Here is a 19,683-nt window from a genome sequence, read left to right as displayed (position 1 = left end):
AAGCCTTGTGATTATCCTTAGTGTCCTGTGCAATTTGTCTCTCGAAGCTGGCCTTAGACGATTTTATGAGTGCCCTTAGTTTTTTGCTAATACTGATCAGAGATGCCTTCCCTTTTTGGGATTTTGCTCTATAATGTAGTAGCTTCCTCCTTCTATTGTATAGTTTGTTTATGGCTGGGGTCCACCAGATAGGACGTCTGCCTTTGGAGGATTGGGTCTTGGTTTTATTTGGGATTGCATGATCCATGCATTCCTGAAGGAGTTCATAGAATGCATTTATAAAAAAGTCTGCGGTCTGGGCCGTATTTTCCACAGGCCCGGGGGCTTTGAAGGATTCCACCTCGGTTTTGAGGAGTGTGAAATTTGCTTTAGAGAAGTGTTTCACTGTGGTTTTCTGGGCATGGGGTGGGGTCGGGATGTAAATATCCAGTGAGATCAGTTTATGGTCTGATCTTACCAGTGAGGGATACACTTCTGGTCTGGAGCATAGAGTCCCCATGTTGGTGATGATCAGGTCCAGTATGTTTTCCCCTCTTGTGGGAGTGGTAACAAGTTGTTCCATAGCATTTGAGTTTATGAATTCTAGGAACCTTTGGGCTAGGGTGTTGAAGCTAGAGTAATGCTCCCAGTCTATGTTTGGGTAGTTGAAGTCGCCCAATATAATGGTGGTTGGAGAGACCTTCATATTTTCCAGTGTTCTCAGGAAGGCCAAGTGGGGTTCCTGGGTTTGGGAGGGTGGTCTGTAGCAGGCTATAAACTGGAAGGCATTTTACCCACTGTTAGTTGCACATGGATAGTCTCTGATGCTTCGTGCTTTGCCACCAACCTGGAGGTGTGGGTATCTTTGATGAATATCGATACTCCCCCTCCTTTTGTGGTTCGGTCCAAGTTTTGGGGCCGAAAAGCATGGTATGAGGTATAACCTGGTACTGCTGGGGTGCTCTCGGGAGCCCTGAATCAGATTTTTGTTACTGCACAGATATCGATGTTCTCCATGCTAAGGAGAGTTTCGTGTGCATGCATCTTGAGGTTCTTCTGGCATGCATCTTCTGGCGTTGAATAGCATTACTCTTAGTTTCTTATCCCTTGTGATACCTATGGAGGTGGGTTTGTCTTTTGAGCCTTGCCTAAAAAAGGCACTATGGGGGTAGCAAGAGCCTTTGCCAATATCTGAAAGCCCAGGCGTGACAGGTGCAAGCTGTCCCTAGCAAAGCATCGTGGCTTGTCGAGCATATCATCCCAGGCTGACAGGCATTGGATCCCCTTTGAATGACACCAGTACTTAAGCCAATTGTTGAAATTGATCATCTTGTCTTCATATTATGGCATCATTCTTGGTGAGGGTAAGATGCTACTCAAGGTCAGGGTCATACCGGCCTGGGCTACATGCTCAGAGAGCTCCTCTATGTCTCTTTTCATGTAGTCCAGGTTGGTATGTCTCAGGTCATTCACACCAGCATGGACAATGACTGAGTCATATTTGTACTTGCCTTGGAGTGACCTGAGTGCTTGTGTTATGTGGCGGATCCTAGCGCCCAACAGGCTGCTCACCGTGACCCTCTCCTTGTTCAGCCTGGTGAGCGGGACGTCAGTGTGCCTGACGATAGAGTCACCTATTACAAGTGTATCAGGTGTGTTGTTTAGCCTTAAAGGCTGTGACTGTTTGGCACACTGGCTTTGTGAGATATGTGTTGCATGTGTTTTGTTTTGGGGTAGCAGTTGCTTGGGTGTCTGCTTTGGATGTCTCTGCTGCTTAGGCAGATCTTTATTTAGAGCCTCCGAGTATGTTTTTGTGTGATTATGTGTTTGGTTTGCTGTCGTGGTAGGTCTATGTGAGACTGGAATTGTAGTGAGTGTGGTTTCCTTCTCCTCCTGACTGGTTATGCCAGTACTGAGTTGAGAGAGCTTAGCCTCCAGTTTGGCTATATGGTTGCATCTCTCACATGTGTTGGAATTTGTTGGGAGGAGGAGAGGGTTGTCTGTGTACATGAGGCAGTTGTAACATTGCCTCAAGATTCCCAGATTCACCAGCTGGACCGGAGAAGAGATTGACAACTGACCTTTGGACATGCTAGAATAATATTGGGAATTCCTTTATAATTGAAAACAAGGGCCAATGGGGAGTGAGGGTGTAGTGCTTTTAATTTTTAGTGCTGACTTATATAATTGCTTTAGTGAGCAAGTGCCAGGTAACTTAAGTGCAATGTGTTACAGGTAACTTAAATGCAAAAATGACAAAAAGTAACTTTCTTTCAAGTGAAACAAGGAAATAAGTACAGTAAGCAATGCAGATATCACTAGGGATCCACAGAAGCGCTGAGAAGCCATGTTTTAGGTGGAATTAGCATTCCAGGGAAATAACAAGCAAACAAACAACAAGCATACAAACAAAGCTAGATTCAGCAGGCCTGGATCTAGTCTATGCTACAGCAAACAAGGTGTACCAATTTCAGTAAGAAACAGTTCAAATATGCAGGCACTATAAACCTTTAACCAGAAATTCCCAGCTCAGAAGGGCAGAGTCTAGCCTCTCCTCCCACAAGAGTGCAGACCACGAACCTTCTTAATGTAAAATAACTGGCCTGAAGCCCAAGTGCATAAACCAGAACTAATACACTTTAAGAATAACAGACACTGAGCTCTCAATCAGCAGTTCCCAACTTAGAAGGATGAAAGCTACCTGTCCTGCCACCACAGTGCATGCCACAAACCTTCCTAATGTAAAACAACTGGTCTGAAGCCCAAGTGCTTAATCCAAAAGACTTAGAATGATAGCTACACTTTAATCAAGTTACTACCAAGCAGTAATAAATACAATTGAATACTTTAAAGAATGCCTGGATTAGTGCTCAAGTTATACAAACAAAGCTAGATTCAGCAGGCCTGGATCTAGTCTATGCTACAGCAAACAAGGTGTACCAATTTCAGTAAGAAGCAGTTCAGATATGCATGCACTATAAGCCTTTAACCAGAAATTCCCAGCTCAGAAGGGTAGAGTCCAGCCACTCCTCCCACAAGAGTGCAGACCACGAACCCTCTTAAATGTAAAATAACTGGCCTGAAAGCCCAAGTGCTTAAACCAGAATTAATACACTTTAAGAATAACAGACACTGAGCCCTCAATCAGCAATTCCCAACTTAGAAGGATGTAAGCTACCTGTTCTGCCACTACAGTGCAGACCACAAACCTTCTTAATGTAAAACGACTGGTCTGAAGCCCAAGTGTTTAAACTAAAAGGCTTAGAATGAGTTACACCAAGCAGTAATAAATACAATTGAGTACTTTTAAGATGGCGCAAAAGCAAAATAAAGTAGGAAGAAACACAAGTACAGTAAAAGCAGATGAATTTTTTTTTTCAGAAAAGTAGCAAAAGCAGTAGTAAATACAATTCTCATGCAGTGCAAGCTGGCACACTTGAACATGTAGCAATATTAGTCCACACACAGTTTGAAAAAATGTAATTAAATTAAAAAGGACTAAAAGCAAGTGCAGAAAGGGTTTATTAGGTATAATGCGGTAAAGAGATGGGCCTGGGGGAATGTCTTAGATCAAATCTATAGTGGGGCGGGCACTGCAAAAGCCACCAAATTTAAATTACAACCAAGAACTGGGAGGGGGGGGGACAGTTTCAACACAGATGTGAGGAATGTGCAAATTATACAGCCAAAATATATATACTGTTCTCTATATATTTGCAGAGCAGTAAGACGACCGATATCTAAGCAAACAATTTAGCTCTATAATACAGAATAATACAGAAAAATATACTCAGCTCTATATATTTGCAGATAGTTCTGTAAGGCTGTCTCTCAAACTAAGGTTCCAGTTTGATGCCCTTTTCCCCACTGTAGTGTGATCCTGGATTTAGTATACATAGTTAGGGAGGGTGTGGGGGTCATAGCTCACCACCTTGTTTGTTTTTTATTGTATTTTAGTTAATGGAAAAACGGGAAAAAATAACTTGTAAAATCAAAAATTCCCGTAACAGAACCCAATAAAGGCTGTCCCACAAAACGTCACTGTCAAAACAAACTCTTTAGTCCGATGTTGTTAAAACTCACGAAGATTTAATAAACGAATAGCAGGACAATTACACAAAATACATAGAACTTTAGTTAAGCGCTTTCATTTCCTCAAACAACGGAAACCTCTTCAGAACAAACTATCAACAATCTGCCAACCATATATACTGTGCGGTTAATTGGTCTAATTAAACTTTTGGTTCACATCCCAAACAGGTTTAAAAAGGTTTAAAAAATGGTACAATTGTTACTACTTGGACCATATACTTAATGTATTTGACGTGTAATAAACATACTAAATATACTACTAATATTTTACTTTTTTAAAATTTTATATTTAGTGTGTTTATTACATGGCAAATACATTAAGTATATGGTCCAAGTAGTAACAATTGTACCATTTTTTAAACCTTTTTAAACCTGTTTGGGATGTGAACCAAAAGTTTAATTAGACCAATTAACCACACAGTATATATGGTTGGCAGATTGTTGATAGTTTGTTCTGAAGAAGTTTCCGTTGTTTGAGGAAATGAAAGCGCTTAACTAAAGTTCTATGTATTTTGTATAATTGTCCTGCTATTCGTTTATTAAATCTTCGTGAGTTTTAACAACATCGGACTGAAAAGTTTGTTTTGACAGTGACGTTTTGTGGGACAGCCTTTATTGGGTTCTGTTACGGGAATTTTTGATTTTACAAGTTATATTGTATTTTACCAAAAACTTCAAAACAATACATTTTAAACAATAGACATGCATAATTACAACACCAATGACGAACTCTCTCCAGAAGACAATATGTACTCAAACTATGAGGGGGACTGTGCTCCCCACCCCCCTAACTATATATACTAACTCCAGGATCGCACTACAGTGGGGAAAAGGGCATATACCTTTTACTTGCCTTACAGTACTCTACACAGTGCCATATATATTAACTGCAGTTCAGTGAAATGAGATTCAGTGAAATGAGTTTTCAGTAATTTGAGTTTTCTGCAAAGTGGTCGGGGTGAAATGAAATTCAGTGAAATGAGATTCAACGAAACAAAGCAGACTCATATATATATATATATATATATATATATATGCGTGTGTGTGTGTGTATACAAATATAAAATATGCAAAATATATCAATTTGTGTAAGGACCAGTGTGTATCAAGCAAAGGGAAAATCAACCAAAACCTTTCAGCACTAGAACCATTATCTAGCAAAATGGTGACATGTGCACTCAGCTTCAGGTTGTTCAAGCAGTAACAGGACTAAGGAAAGACCTTTTTCTTGCACTGGACTCACATATGGACATCATAGAGACTTAGCTCTCTTGGCATGAGAATGAGAGCTTAGTGTTGATGGAAGCCAGAGAATTCCTGCAAGTATGCCTTGAAAATTTGGAATGTAGAGCAAACATATCAATTTTAGTACTTTGTGAATTGTTGAGGGCAAGGTGGGACATATTGTGGCTGCATATTTTTTTGGATGTCATTATTGTGACATAAAACGGTGGCATTCTAAATTATTTAGCAATGCATGTAAAGTGACACTGCTTAAGGTCTACTGCTCTGCTGGTAAAATAAATTATTGTGCTTTCCAGATAAGCCCATATTTTCCTCCAATTCTAGCAGATTCCCTTCATCTTATATATAGTAGGTTGAAGTATAATACTAACTCCGACTACCACCCCCAAAGTTCTAGTGTTAATTTTCGCAATTCAAACAGGCTAATTTTTTGTAAAGAATGCCTTATCTGCTCTGTTTACTCTTCAAGAAAGTGAACATAAAATTTAGCCAAAGGAAGGGAGCTACACATAGGGCAGCCACAGTGGTGCAGAGGTTAGCGTTGCCACCTCACAGCAAGAGGTTCTCTGGTTCGGTCCTCGGCTGGGGTGCCTTCTGTGCAGAGTCTGCATGTTCTCCCTGTGATCACGTGGGTTTCCTCTGGGTGCTCCAGTTTCCTCCCACATGCCAAAGACATGCTGTAGGTGGACTGGACACTCTAAATTGGCCCTAGGTATGAGTGTGTGTGTGTGTGTGTGTGTGTGTGTGTGTGTGTGTGTGTGTGTGTGTGTGAAAGGTTGGGTGCCGGGCTGGCAACTCGACACCATAAAAATCCACTGCCAATCATGAGCGGACAGGTGATACGTTGTGGCGACCCCTAACCGGGAATAGCTGAAAGAAGAAGAAGAAGAAGAAGAAAGGAGCTACACATCCACTACACAACTGATGCTATTAACAATTCAATAACAGATCTTCCTTGTTCTTGTTTCCATCACACACATCATCTTCTAATCTTGTATATTCTTCTTTCTACAGCTCAAACTGGCATTGAGTTCCATGACCCTGTGACTTTCTCAGTAAATGCTTTTTTTTTTTCCTTAACCATTCTGGGCAAACTGCTTCCTACCTGCCAGACACACCCATTCCCCATGCCTTCAAAGGCTGCCCCCTGCCAACCCTATACTTCTCAGCTATCTAGAATTTTGCAGAATGTTCAGATTTTTGTCTCATATTTTAGGTCTGTACCTCATAAAATGTGCGATTTTTTGGCAGCTCATTGAGTATGGAAGTCACTAAATAACAGACACTTAGAGTTTCGGATTTAACATTCTTCAGAAAAAGCATATTAACACAAAATCTGTGGTTGTAGCAACTTTCTAAGCTTATATGCGCAATATTTAAAACCTGTCAGGCAGATATCACCCGTAAGCAACTGATATGAACCAGAATGCAAAAGCAGTTTCTGAAGCCTTTCTGAGTTTTTGCAATAATTTTTTTTTTCTAGTGGCGATTCACTGTAGCTTTTCAAGTTGTTTCCAGTTGTCTTTTACAAAAAGTAAGAATATTTTAATATTTTCCATAAGAGCACTTTAATTACTTGCTTACTAGGACTGTAATAAAATGCATTTTCATTTCTAAAAGTATATTGTATGGGCAACATTATCTAATGTACAGTTAATGTTAAACAGACATGAGAAATGTTATCGATATAAGGATATCAGTTCTAGAAACTGCACATAGTTCTGTCAGGGTCACATAGCTGGCTGTCACAGACTATCTTAATGATCATTTTTCCAAGAACTGAAGGCCACAGGAGACATGTGAGTATGACCGCTGAAGTACAGAAGCTGTCACTGTGCTACACGTTATCTAAGCTCTTAGTGTTACTAAACTCAGTATTACATTTATGAAATACATCTCTCAGAAGTTAGCTACCTAAGCCTGCTTAACTGAACTAGAGTTTTCTACTGTTTGCAGTGTTTGACTCCAGTTAATAAACCTAAATAAAACTAATTAGTAAATAAATAAATGAACAGTATTCAAACATGTTCTGATGAAGTGGTATTTAATCTTTTTTCCCAATAAGGTAGAACACTTCCTTTGAAAACAGAATGATAAAATATTATGCATCAATATGATGACATAGCTTACTGTTACTGTTACAGTTCTAACAAAAATATTCTCTTTCCAGAGACTGGATAATTTCTGTCACAATTTTGTTTTCATTAACTCATTTACTGTTAGAGAACATACATTTGCTTTACTGAAATGCATAAATGTTATTTTACTCCACATATGTAAAGCAATCATCAAAGCAAATTACCTAACTTAATTCATTCTGTGGCTGATTTATCATGTTCTACTCAGTTGGTAACAGATGGAGAATTCCCTTTACCACAATGACAGAGATCAGTGCAAGTTGCACCAAGTACATACTATGCTAGTAATCTTCTGTAAGGAGGATGCCAGGGTTGAGTGCAGCTATTTGAATGAATCATGATCAGTTAGGAAAGTCCCAGAGAACTAATGATGAAGGTACTGCAAAACAAGGCAGCAATGTGATGGCAGCGTCACAAACAAACAGTACCTATTTTAGCTGTGGTCTTCATAGTTCTGTTTCTCCAGCACTGATTATTAATAGGTGTATTGGTTTTTAATTACCTTTCTTAAATTTTAAGTCATCAAAATAAAATACAAAGTAGTATTCATGGTTAAAAGCATGAGCATGGACTACCTGGATATTTAGGAGCATACATTCTCAGGGCTCCCACATAACAGTCAGGCTCTGCCACCCTACTTTCCACACCTACAATCATCAGTCAGCTAATATGTCACATGTACTCAGCACCACTTCAGGAAAGAATCGTGCATGCGCATGACACTTAAAATTCTGCTAAAAAACTGACAGAAGAAGCTGATCATGAGTGGTTCTCCATACTGCACAGTTATCAGAAATTTGGGCAGGGAGATTGTCAGGAAGGTGAGCTGGAAACATTTTTGTCATCTGTTAGGAACTGTTGGTTGAATGGATTTCACTTGCAGGAAACTATGAAGTTTGGTCTCACCAGAAATACAATAGCCAACTTCTGCGGCATGTAATATAACACTGGACCAGTTTTTATTTCTATTTTTACTTGTTAACCAGGTAGGTGAACTGGTTTACTGATCCTTTTCAGTAACGACCCAATATTCAGAAAGCAGAAAATACCAAATCAGGATATTCAGATCAAGTACAGTTAAAACTTGTAGAAGAAAAGAAACAGTGATGCAATAATGATATGAAATGTCATCATAAAAATACAGTAGTTACAATTAAATCTTAGTGCATCTCAACAATGACATGAGTAAAGCAATTAATTTGTTATAAAAAATTAGTTACCTATAAAACTTCTGGAAAGAAAAAGTAGTTGAATTTTAACCAATTTCATGAAAGCCGGTGCAGATGGCATCCTTTTCAGGGGAAGCTTTTAATGCAGTTTTAAAGGATCCCAAAGTTTGTTGGTTTCTAACTTAATTTGGGATGTTATTCCAAGTAGCAGTGCTCATTTCCAATAAGACCCTTTCTCCTATGGCTGATATGAAAGGGGTAGACTAGGACAAGGTCTTCCTCATCTGAACTTCATAGGGAGTAATTTTCATCTCGAAAAGGCAATTTTATTTTCAATGGGGGCAATAACCATATCTCAGGTTTTTAAAAAAGATAGGGTAGCTCTGTGCAATAGAAACAACATATTGATATCCTTTTGTGCTTCACAACGATGCTTTATAGGATCAGATAAGGGGACATATGTAAAATCTACAAATCTTGGTTTCACTAATCTGTAGTTTGTTAGTATTATAGGCTGAATGGAAGCAGAGGAAGGGCAATCACTACACCAAGTTTAGGGATTAAGATTGCTTCTCGCTGGGGCAGTGTGCTATAAGGTTTAGGAGATGGGAGATTCTGAAGCATAGTATGAATTGAGACAGCATAGTGTTTGATGTAAAGGTTAAGCAGGAATCCAGAGCAAGTCCTAAATATTATTTCCTGAAGAGATGGAAGTATGGTAGATTCCAAAAAAGTAACAAGACATACAACTTGCTAAGAAGATTACAGAACATCACGATCAGAAAATCTCCTGCTGTTGCAATACTGTTGGAATGCAGGCTGTGGGGGCACAGGATACTGGTGCATACCACATAACCATAACCACTGTAGTTCATGCATTTTAGAACAGCTGAGAGCCCTGAAATAACCCATGAGTAGTTTTCTATCATATCTGGTGACATTCATGGAAATACTGCCACCCCGTCATCTTACTATTCCTTAAAATCTTTCTATACTTGCAGTTATCTTTTCCTTGTTACTCTCCTGGCTTGCTTCTGTGCTCTTCCTTTTAAACTTACATCATCATCCATTCCATCATCTGTTTTTTTTTTTTTTTAAATACAGTATTAAGTGAGTGATTATTTTAACCTGTATACAGTGCTGATAAGTAAATGACAGTTAAAGCAAAACTGGAGGAGGCCTACAGGTAGTTATATCAGATAAACTAAAAGTAAGTAAGCAGTGCAAAAAAAGCGCTGGCAAGGACACAGAGATAATATGATGCATTTGAAGAGTGATGGAACCAATAGAAAATGGAAGCTACATTCCCTCCCTACATGAAGTTTCTGAAACCTAGTCTGTTGTACTGTGTACAGCCCAGATAATTCTGTCTAAATAAAGATAGGCCAAATGGAAGCTATTCAGATTGAACAATAAAATTGCAACAGTATCTATACCAAAAGAGAGTGGGAGAGAAACAGAGAGAGAGAGAGAGAGATTAAGATAAATTAGTATGTACACCCTGTAGGAAAGATAACAGAAGGATCATTATGGAAAGATGTCCATGCCTTAAGGAAATCTGCAAGTCCAAGATATTAGTATCTTTCAAAAGCAGAGAATTGTAAGGGCAATATGGGACATTCATATTTGAGAACAAGCTTTGCACAAACAGAAGAGGCTGAAGGACACTGTTGGACCAGTACCATTGAAGGAATGTGCAGACTGAAAGCCATTTTTTATGAGGATGGGAAAATACAATAGTATGTCTTCAAGGACCAGAGCAATATTAACAGGTAAGGAAACGGGTAGACTGTTTGTATCAATCAGTCCTTATCAGGCCTCACAAGTCTACATTAATATGTATATTTGTCTGTGCTTATTTATCAAAGTAATAACACTATTAGTAGTGTAAGAAAATGTAAGTTATTTGTTACTTGCTGATGTACTTACAAAATAATATAGTTACATGTTGATGTATTTACAAAACAATGTCATAACTGTTCTTCTAGTCCATTTTATATTTCACACTGTTTGTCAAGACTCACTGGCCATGTTTGGTCCATGGTCTATGAACTTTTAGGAACTGTGTGGGTATCGTTAGTATCCTGCTATTTCAAACTGCTGAAAAATACTCTAATCTATTAAATGGTATAAAAATCTATTCAAATTAACTTAAAATCCTGTATGGCAATCTTGTTATCAATGCATAGGCTAAAGTAATATTGGTGTAGGCCTAAAATTCAAACTCCCCTATGTAAGGTTCATAAATATTCATTTGCACCTAAGTAATCTAGTACAACCATGTTAAGATTACCTATATGCACTCCAAGTTTCAGTTACCTTGATATCTGATGAATCCTCATGCTTGTCACATATTTTTAATACATTTTCGCTATTTTCCACAAAGACATTGGACTACATTTTTGTACACACAGGCAAAAAAAAACTTTTTTCAAGAGTGTGTTACCCATTAATTTTCTTTCACACAACTTCATAAAAGAACAACAAAAATTAAATAAGTTTTACATCCTGTAATCACAACATGTGGAAACTAGTACCAGATCAAGTTTTTGCACAGACGTGAATATCAGACAGTGTAGTGAATGCTAACTTCCTAAAACAGCATTTGATGACTGTGACTGACCAAGGGTTTGCAATCAGAAACAAAGTATAAACACATGTTTTGTTTTGTTTTTTTTCTGTGGGAAGTAAGCCCCTCAACACCTCGATGTGGGAGATGTGCCCAAGATCACAAAACCTCTGAGAAAGAAAATGAATTTGTGATAACCTTGGACAGAAATGGCTGTTTTTAATTTAAAAAGCTTTTCATCACATCTGACCCAACATGCTTAACAAATTCATCTTCAGACAGACAAGTTGGTTGAGCTAAGTGCTGGACTGTACACTTCCAGTATTCATCCATGCACTTTTCTGCCTAACAATTTTTCCCTCTGATGTTGTTTTTTTTTTATTTGTAAAGAAGAACAAATGTAAACATGCAATGCATGTTACTCTAAGGCACTATTTAAGGAATTATTTCACAAGCTTCCTTAAAAAATCCCTTTCGTCTTCACCCTCAAAATAGAAATCCACACCTAGCAAACTGGAATCTTAGCTACCACTGCAAGTTAGGTGCAAGTCTGTTAATTAGATAATTTTCCTTTGTAGACAGCAGCTGTGCAAACATAATTTTTCCAGTTAAACAAAAAGCCGTTTCTATAGCTTTAATGTGACACACTTCACAGTACTCAACTTCCATGAGTAATGTCTTAAGTCACACCTTCTCTAAGTTGTATAGGACACAGAATCATGCTTAACTGTACTGTGCTGGTGTGGTGTGCATTTACATGGCATTTAATCACAGTTTACAATCTTTAACATTTGAATAACACTACTGAAATCTAGTAATGCTTTTGGTCCTAAGTGGCTTTTAGAACTACAAGTTCAATTCCAATACATTTATCAAGTCAAAAGATAATTCTGTGCTAGTATGCGCTCTTGTCTGAAACTGGCTGGATATACAGAATTTTGCTTGAACAACACAAGTCAAGAAAATTTTAGTTAAGTTGAGAACGTTTCCTACTCAACATTTGAGACTCATTTCATTTCCTTCAAATTCTTAGCAGAAGACACTGCAATATTGATGAACTTCTTTTGTCATCACAAACACTAGCAAGTTATGAGATATCAAACCATCAGCACATGTGTACCCACACTGCAACAGTGTACACTCTAAACCTTCCACAACATAGCTCAGATGCAAGAATGTTTCAAAGCATACAACAAAACCGGCTTGGAAAAAGAGAACAGGCACTAATATCAAAATAATACATTTAGAACTCAAACAACAGTCTGTGGGCAGCCACCTGATATATTGAGTCATAACCAAAATGACAAAATCCACTTTCTACTTTTGGCGAAATGGCTATATTGTCTTCACAAATGCAATGGGCTCAAGGCTGCAGGTCACACCACATGTTAAACACAGGGTATAAGATTATACAAAATATTGGAAACTGGTTGGCAAGGCCTTTCACTACAACATCCACAGGGTACCCATGACATTATAAAATTGGGTACTTGAAAAGTGGGATGGAGGGCTAAAGGCAAAATCTAATGCTGAAAAGAAGTACTGAATACTGTAGAAGGAAAACAGTAACTGTACAGCTTTAGCCTGTTTATGACAGTGCCCTCTACTGGTACTGTTCTAGAATAAACCACTGTTAAAAATACTTTCACTAAATATATCCAGGTTATATTCTTAAACTTTATTTGCATAGTACTTATATAGTGCATTACTATGACTCAAAACAGAAAGAACTCTCCCAGTGGATTTTAAACAGCAAAAACTGTTTTACAAACTAGAAAGAGTTGATTTTTGCTAAACTTTTATGTAGGTAGTTTGCCAAAATTAAATGCCACTTATCTAATCTTTACTTTGGTGATCTAAATCACAGTCACACAAAACCACACACACACATGCATATATATATATATATATATATATATATATATATATATATATATATATATATATATATGTACACACATTTCATTTATATACATACATATATATAAATATATATATATATATATATATATATATATATATATGCCAGACATATATGTGTGTGTGTGTGTGTGTGTGTGTGTGTGTGTGTGTGTGTGTGTTTCTCTGTCTGCATGTTATCCGTAAGTTATATACATATATAAATATAGACACACGTACACTAACACACACACACACACACACACACACACACACACACACACACACACACACACACGAGTCAGTTTTAAAACAACGAAAAAGCCAAATGTTGACATGCATAACCAACTTAACTGGAAAAATAAAGTTGACATTATTTTTCTGTATACTTCAAGAAACAACCTGAGAACATTAAAATCAGAATTAAAAAAATAAAAGTGCTCTAAACTAACATTTTAATACAAACTAAAATTACAACTGTAGCAAGTGCCTTTACATAACTTATATTCTTCCTTCTGCTTTTGATGTTCTCGCCAGCTACAGGTAACTAATTCATCTTCTTCTTAATCTCGAGAGTTTGAAAATTTGTCATACTTATGTTTTTGTTGATATCTACGACAAGTGTGTGTGTGTGTGTGTGTGTGTGTGTGTGTGTGTGTGTGTGTGTTTGAATATATATCTGAATCACCATGAACCCATTTTTCCTCATTTTTATACATGATATCATATCAACAGTGACCATGACCTGCAGCCAGTACTCACACTGCCTGGTGGCTAACCCTGCTGTGGTCATTCCTGCATACTACACACACACACACACACACACACACACACACAAATCAATATGTATCTACCTATAGATCTATCTATAGAACTATATATATATATATATATATATATATATATATATATATATATATACATACACACACACACACACACACACACACACACACACACACACACACACACACACATATCCATGTACACACACACATACACAAACATTTAAACATTATATATTATAGCTAGATAGAACTATAATTAGATACTGTCTTGGCATGATTACATAGTCTGAAAATCCTTACTTTTTTACTTTTAATACAACTGATGTAACTGCATTACATCATATGAGTATACTATTCTGATGGCATTATTTAATTTAATTTTAACTGATTTATTTGTTGACTGTGTAAACAAACTGGATCTCAGACAGTTTTTAACAATGACCCATAAAGGCAGGAGTAAATAAATAGCCAATCAATTTGCACATTTTGAAATGGAGAGGGAGTACTCAGAGAACACCCACAAAGACATTGGGAGAGCATACATATTCTACATGCCAGAAATGAATCCCAGACCCTGTCACTATGATGAAGAGATTGTAACCACTGATTCTACATTATCTATAGTATTATCATGGCATACCATGACAAGTTATTCCAGCTTCTTCTATGGGTTTATAGTGTAGTGTCTAATCACTATCTACTGTATATGCATTGTGAATTTAACAAACTATGCATGCTCTTTACTACTTTTATTAAGGCTATTTATATTAGCTTAGACAAGGGATTTTCTCCCTTGGCCTCTACTGAAAATGGTATGTGTCCAGGCAGACTTTCCACATTAGCAAATAGAAATAAATAAACAAATAAACATATAATACACACAAAAATACATATATTACACACAAAGACTGGGGTACTGTCTGGTCTCTCATAAATGAAATAAAATACTTTATGTAATCATGTAGTAAGTATACTGTGCCCAAACAAAGTGAGTACTTTTTCTGTATTTTTTTATGTATGAAGTGTATTTGAAATGTGTCTTATATGTTAATTTCCAGCTTTCTTCTCCATAGTGACAGAACACAGAAAAGTTGAACTTCTGCTTTCAGTTGCTAAATTGCAGCACTAAATAATATCCTTCAAAGGCGACAACTGTTGATGTCTCTGAACAACGTTACTCAAAGCAGCAAGAAGATACATTAGAAATATGATTTTATATCTAAAAATACTTCACATACATGACAATAGACTCATAAATTTTTAAGATACTATTTTCTGTAGTTATTCAAAATAAATGGGCCACATATAACATCCAGTTGAGTAGGTAAAAGTCATGCAATTCTTATTTCTGTTTGTACATGGAACAAAGGTGAATGCATACAAGTGAACATTAATAGAAGAGTGATCATTATAAGTTGCACTGAACTAATTTGTGAGTGATGACTAAATAGCACTGAATTTTATAAATTTGACCAGAACACCCCAGTGGTGCCACAAGTCCTGAATGCCCAAAAAGATAAAACAGTTTACAGATGAACTGGAAGCAATGACACTTCTCTTCCAGTATGATTAAATTGCTGCATAACACTATAAATGCCAAAAGTCCAGTGGTAACACAAGTGCTTCCTAAGAGGGCAGAAATGATAAGCATGCACTCTTCCTGCTTCAGACTTTTTTCCTACAATCACTTTTAACCACCGCATACTTTTCACAGTTAATGGGTATAATTAAAATTTCATATAGCTATGTGGGAGACACTATTTCGGGTCACTGCAAAATAACTGCCTTATATTCACTCTTCTCAATGTGAAGTCATACAACAAACAAAATGTCTCAACTTGTGTAAGGACCAGTGTGTATCTTCTACATAGCACCTAACTGTATAGCCATGCAAGAATCAATATTCACTAACTACACTGGAATCTATATTTAGCACTTTAAATCTGTGTTTCTTATTTACCTTTTTATACAGAGGCCTCACTTTCGTAAACATTTCAAATGCCTCAGGCCAGGCATTACAGATGCTCAGATGTACCTGTTGCACCTTGCAAAATCTCTTCCTGGGACTTCATGCTGTACTACTTGCTTGAAAATGCTCAAGTAAAAGGACTGACTTCACATGCAACTGAAGGAGCAGAACATTTACTGTTTTACCTGTCAGTTACTGATTCCACTGTACAAAAGATGGAATAATTTAAAAATGCTTGACTTCTTGTTGTCTTAATAATTTCATTTGCAATGTTCATGGGTGACTAAACAAAGAGCATGCAGCTAATTCCTAAATATTCAGAAACATCCCTGGGTGTTCCACTGAAATCATAGCAGTTGTGATTTGTAACAAAACAGTGTGCCCTAAACAACCTAATAATCACACTTACCGGCTTTTTATTCATCACAAAATATGTTATAACAAATATTTTATTGTAGTTCCTAATAATAATGTTGTTGTTTGTGTATTTCGGCTTTTCCCGGTTAAGAGTCGCCACAGCGGAACTCCGGTCCGCTAATGATTGGCAGTAGATTTTTACGTGCCGAGTCGCCAGCTCTGACGCACAACCTTCAACGAAGGTACGCCCATTCACGCATGTCTCCTCACAGAAGACGATCTAGCTGAGAATCAAACAGGACAATGTCTTACTGTGAGGCAACAACGCTACCGCAGCACTACCAGTGGATAATGAGTGTCCCAGACTTGGGGCCTTCATCCCCAATTAATTTTCCTGTTGCTCCTTGTATAACCACACAAACTGCGCTCTGTAGTTATTCAACTGAAGGTACTTCTTGCCATGCCTATTATAAACAACCAGAATTAAAACATACGACATCATAAATTAACAAATAGAAGCAAGTGAGAAAGTAAGAGTGCCCTTTAGCTAGTATCACTATAAAGATATTTTGTGTACACACCACTCGTGTATTATACAATTAATTTTCTTCATAAGGCAGAGCAACATATATTAGAAAATTATATGCAGTTGTAACATTAGAACACTGGAAATGCAAGGGAAATTATAACGCATCCCTGTAAATGAACACATAACACCGGCTTGGGACAAAAGTACAGTAGTTTACACTCAAAAGAATTAGACAGTCTAGAAAACAGTCCACCGTCACCATTCAAAATAGAAAATTAAAAAAGGGCCAAGAAAACTTTTTCCCTAGCAGGATTACGAGTCCAAAATGGTTAACTCAAACAGCACTGCTTCTGCTAAGAACAAAACATTGCTCTAAAAGGCCTTGTCACCATTTACTAGGAATTATTTGAATTCAGTAAACTGTGCAAAACTCTGGAAACAAGCCACAAGAGTTTACTTCAGAAACGTCAAGTTTAACCATAATGCACTGTAGTCTGCATGCCAACCGCACGAGCGCTACAGGAAGCAAACGCACATTGTTAAAAAGTCTGTATACACCTTTAGCATATACACCTAGCCCACCTTTCCAATAACTAGAAGTCAGCTGCATAAGGGCAACCTGAAAACTGCTTCACATAAGCAGACGTCTGGAGAAAAGCCCAACAAAAAGCCAAATTATTCGCTAGCTGCCATTCACTTAAAATACAACAACAAATCTGCCAGAACACTTCATCTCCACCCATGGACTACTTGAACAGTTAGCCGAGTTGATGTCCAAGTGTTTACTTCAATTAAACCTAAAGGTGATAGCAAGCAGTAACAAAAAGAACAGTTTAACCAAATTCCCAATCTCGCAAGTACTTAGAAACAACTAAATGTTAAATCTCTTAACATTTATATCAGTGAACAGTTACCTCTTCATCCAACATGTTAGCTTTATTTTGACCATTTTCGTTATCAGGTTTATTGCTGTTCATTTCGGGCGCACTTTCCCACAGCTTTACAAACTTTTTTTTTTTTTTTAGGGGGCAGCTGTAGCAAACAAATGAGGAAGTGCAAGAACCTCGCAGACTGACCCCCGGGCAGTGGAACGCCACAAACGAGCGGTTCTTGACTTTATTCCTTCTGACTTACTTCATAGACCTACAGTAAGTGGGATGCTGAGCGGACACAAGCTGTCTCCTCCTGGTGCAGAGACTATGCACACACCTCGGAGACCCGAATATGCGTGAAGAGCGAGGATGTTTCCCTGGATCCAACAATGAGCGATGACATCAGAGTAGGAGGCTGGCCAGAGCCAGCAGGGAAGGAGCAGGAGCCAGAGCCAGGGATGAGCGGCTGGGACTAAAGGCAGGATTACTGGAGCACGGTTAATGTTTTCCGCTGTGTCCTGCTTTAACGCTAATTTATCATTTAGCGCATATATACTTATTAGATCTTTTAGAAATGTCAAATGCCACCGTTCATATAGGAATAGTGAAAGTTGCGTCTGCTGGCAACAACAGTTTCAGGAGTTTAAGTGGAATTATTTAAACGTGGTTTGTAATCGTATTTGCCCATTTACTAATGATGGCAGCGTTTCTAAAATGTAGACATGACATGCTTTGTACTCAGAATTCTTCAGTTGTTTGCACTCAGCACCACAGTCACTCAAACGTTTTAAAATATACGCAACTTTCAAAATTTTGTCACAGTACTCTTTAGAAAGGCAAAGGTATCTTTCATTTTCAGCAGTTGACCCTTCAAGTACTAAAATACTGTTTTAAGGGAATATTTTCCTATGCAAGCATCTTTGCACGACCATGCAGTTAAGCATTAGACAATGCAAAAAACTTATTAAGAAGTATGCTTAGCGGTACACAGGCAGAGCCTCAAAACGCGATGTGAGTTTATTTCCAAGGGGATAACATTTCATTTCCAGTTAGTGGCACTGCACGAGAGTGGTTTGTACTGCATTTAGCCTTTTATATTGTTTCAGGAAATTAAGGCAAGAGTTTAAAAAAATGCCTAAGACTCCCCAAGTTAGAGACACCTCTTATTATTGGTTCTGATTGTTCAGAAAGTCAGTAAGGTAAATGATGTAGATCCACGACATATGAATTGCAAAATACAAAACATTTGACTTTAATATTTGACATTAGCATGTGTTTTTTTTAAACCCTAGCACTTTTTCAAATATCAATACTAAAATTAATATAGGATGATGGAAATGCTAAAGAGGTGTGTGTGTGGGTAAATGCATGGATGGCCGTTGGTAATTAATTGCCTTATTATGGAACCCTGAGTGAACATGTTGGGAACATATTTCACCATCTGCCAGAGAGGAACTTATAGTTTATCCTGTGCTGCTTCAGTGATTTTCCTAGTTGATGTTGACTCAGAAGATAGAGAGAAGATGAGTCCAACCTTTGCAGTTTTTACAGAGTTTGTGTGACTTTGCAGTTAGTGCAAGGCTCCAATTTGTTAATGATCTGCTTCCTGTATTCCTGTAGCCCAGGGTACAAGGTTTGATTTACCTACTGTGTGACTCTGAACAAGCCATTTACCTGACAGTGCTTCTGCTCCCAGGTTGCCCCCGAAAAGGGTACTTGTATCCAGTGGGCTTACCTGGTTAACAAATGTATGATAATACACACTGGGAGTGTGGGGGCTGCCCCCACATCAGGAGGGTAGAGAGGCTTGCCCTCTTTAAATTATTATTTAGTAGTAGCTTTCAGTTTTTGTCTGTTGCTACTCAGGTGTTAATTTTTGTGATTTTAGGTGTTTTGGCAATAGTTATTCATAAGGTGAATAAACAAGATGTCATTATCCCCAGCATACTGTGCTAATAGTTGTACTGCATCTGCACCCACTCACATAAATATATCTCCAGCTGTTACTGTCTTGTGTATTGCTGCTTTATCTGTTCACATCACTGGTCCTAAGCACTGGGGATATGTGCCTGTTTCT

The 19,683-nt window shown here is 37.7% G+C and overlaps 1 protein-coding gene across 2 annotated transcripts in view; it reads right to left on the bottom strand.

Annotated features, from left to right (window-relative positions):
- RBPMS (RNA binding protein, mRNA processing factor) overlaps nucleotides 1-18,236 on the bottom strand; it is a 1,623,413-nt gene extending 1,605,177 nt beyond the window's left edge. Inside the window, exon 1 of one of the 2 annotated variants that reach the window (XM_044059084.1) lies at nucleotides 17,649-18,207. In XM_044059084.1, coding sequence (XP_043915019.1) covers nucleotides 17,649-17,711 — 63 coding nt within the window. In that variant the 5' untranslated portion in view covers nucleotides 17,712-18,207. Of the gene's footprint in view, nucleotides 1-17,648 lie in introns of both variants that reach the window. The other variant, XR_006363155.1, reaches the window with a different exon arrangement.
- Nucleotides 18,237-19,683: the final 1,447 nt, after the last annotated feature.

This window comes from Protopterus annectens, chromosome 17.part0 (assembly GCF_019279795.1).
Source record: "Protopterus annectens isolate FY-2018-M chromosome 17.part0, PAN1.0, whole genome shotgun sequence".
NCBI classification, from domain to species: Eukaryota; Metazoa; Chordata; order Ceratodontiformes; family Protopteridae; genus Protopterus; species Protopterus annectens.
The sequence above is the reverse complement of the archived record's forward strand: the minus strand, read 5'-3'. Positions and strand labels throughout refer to the sequence as shown.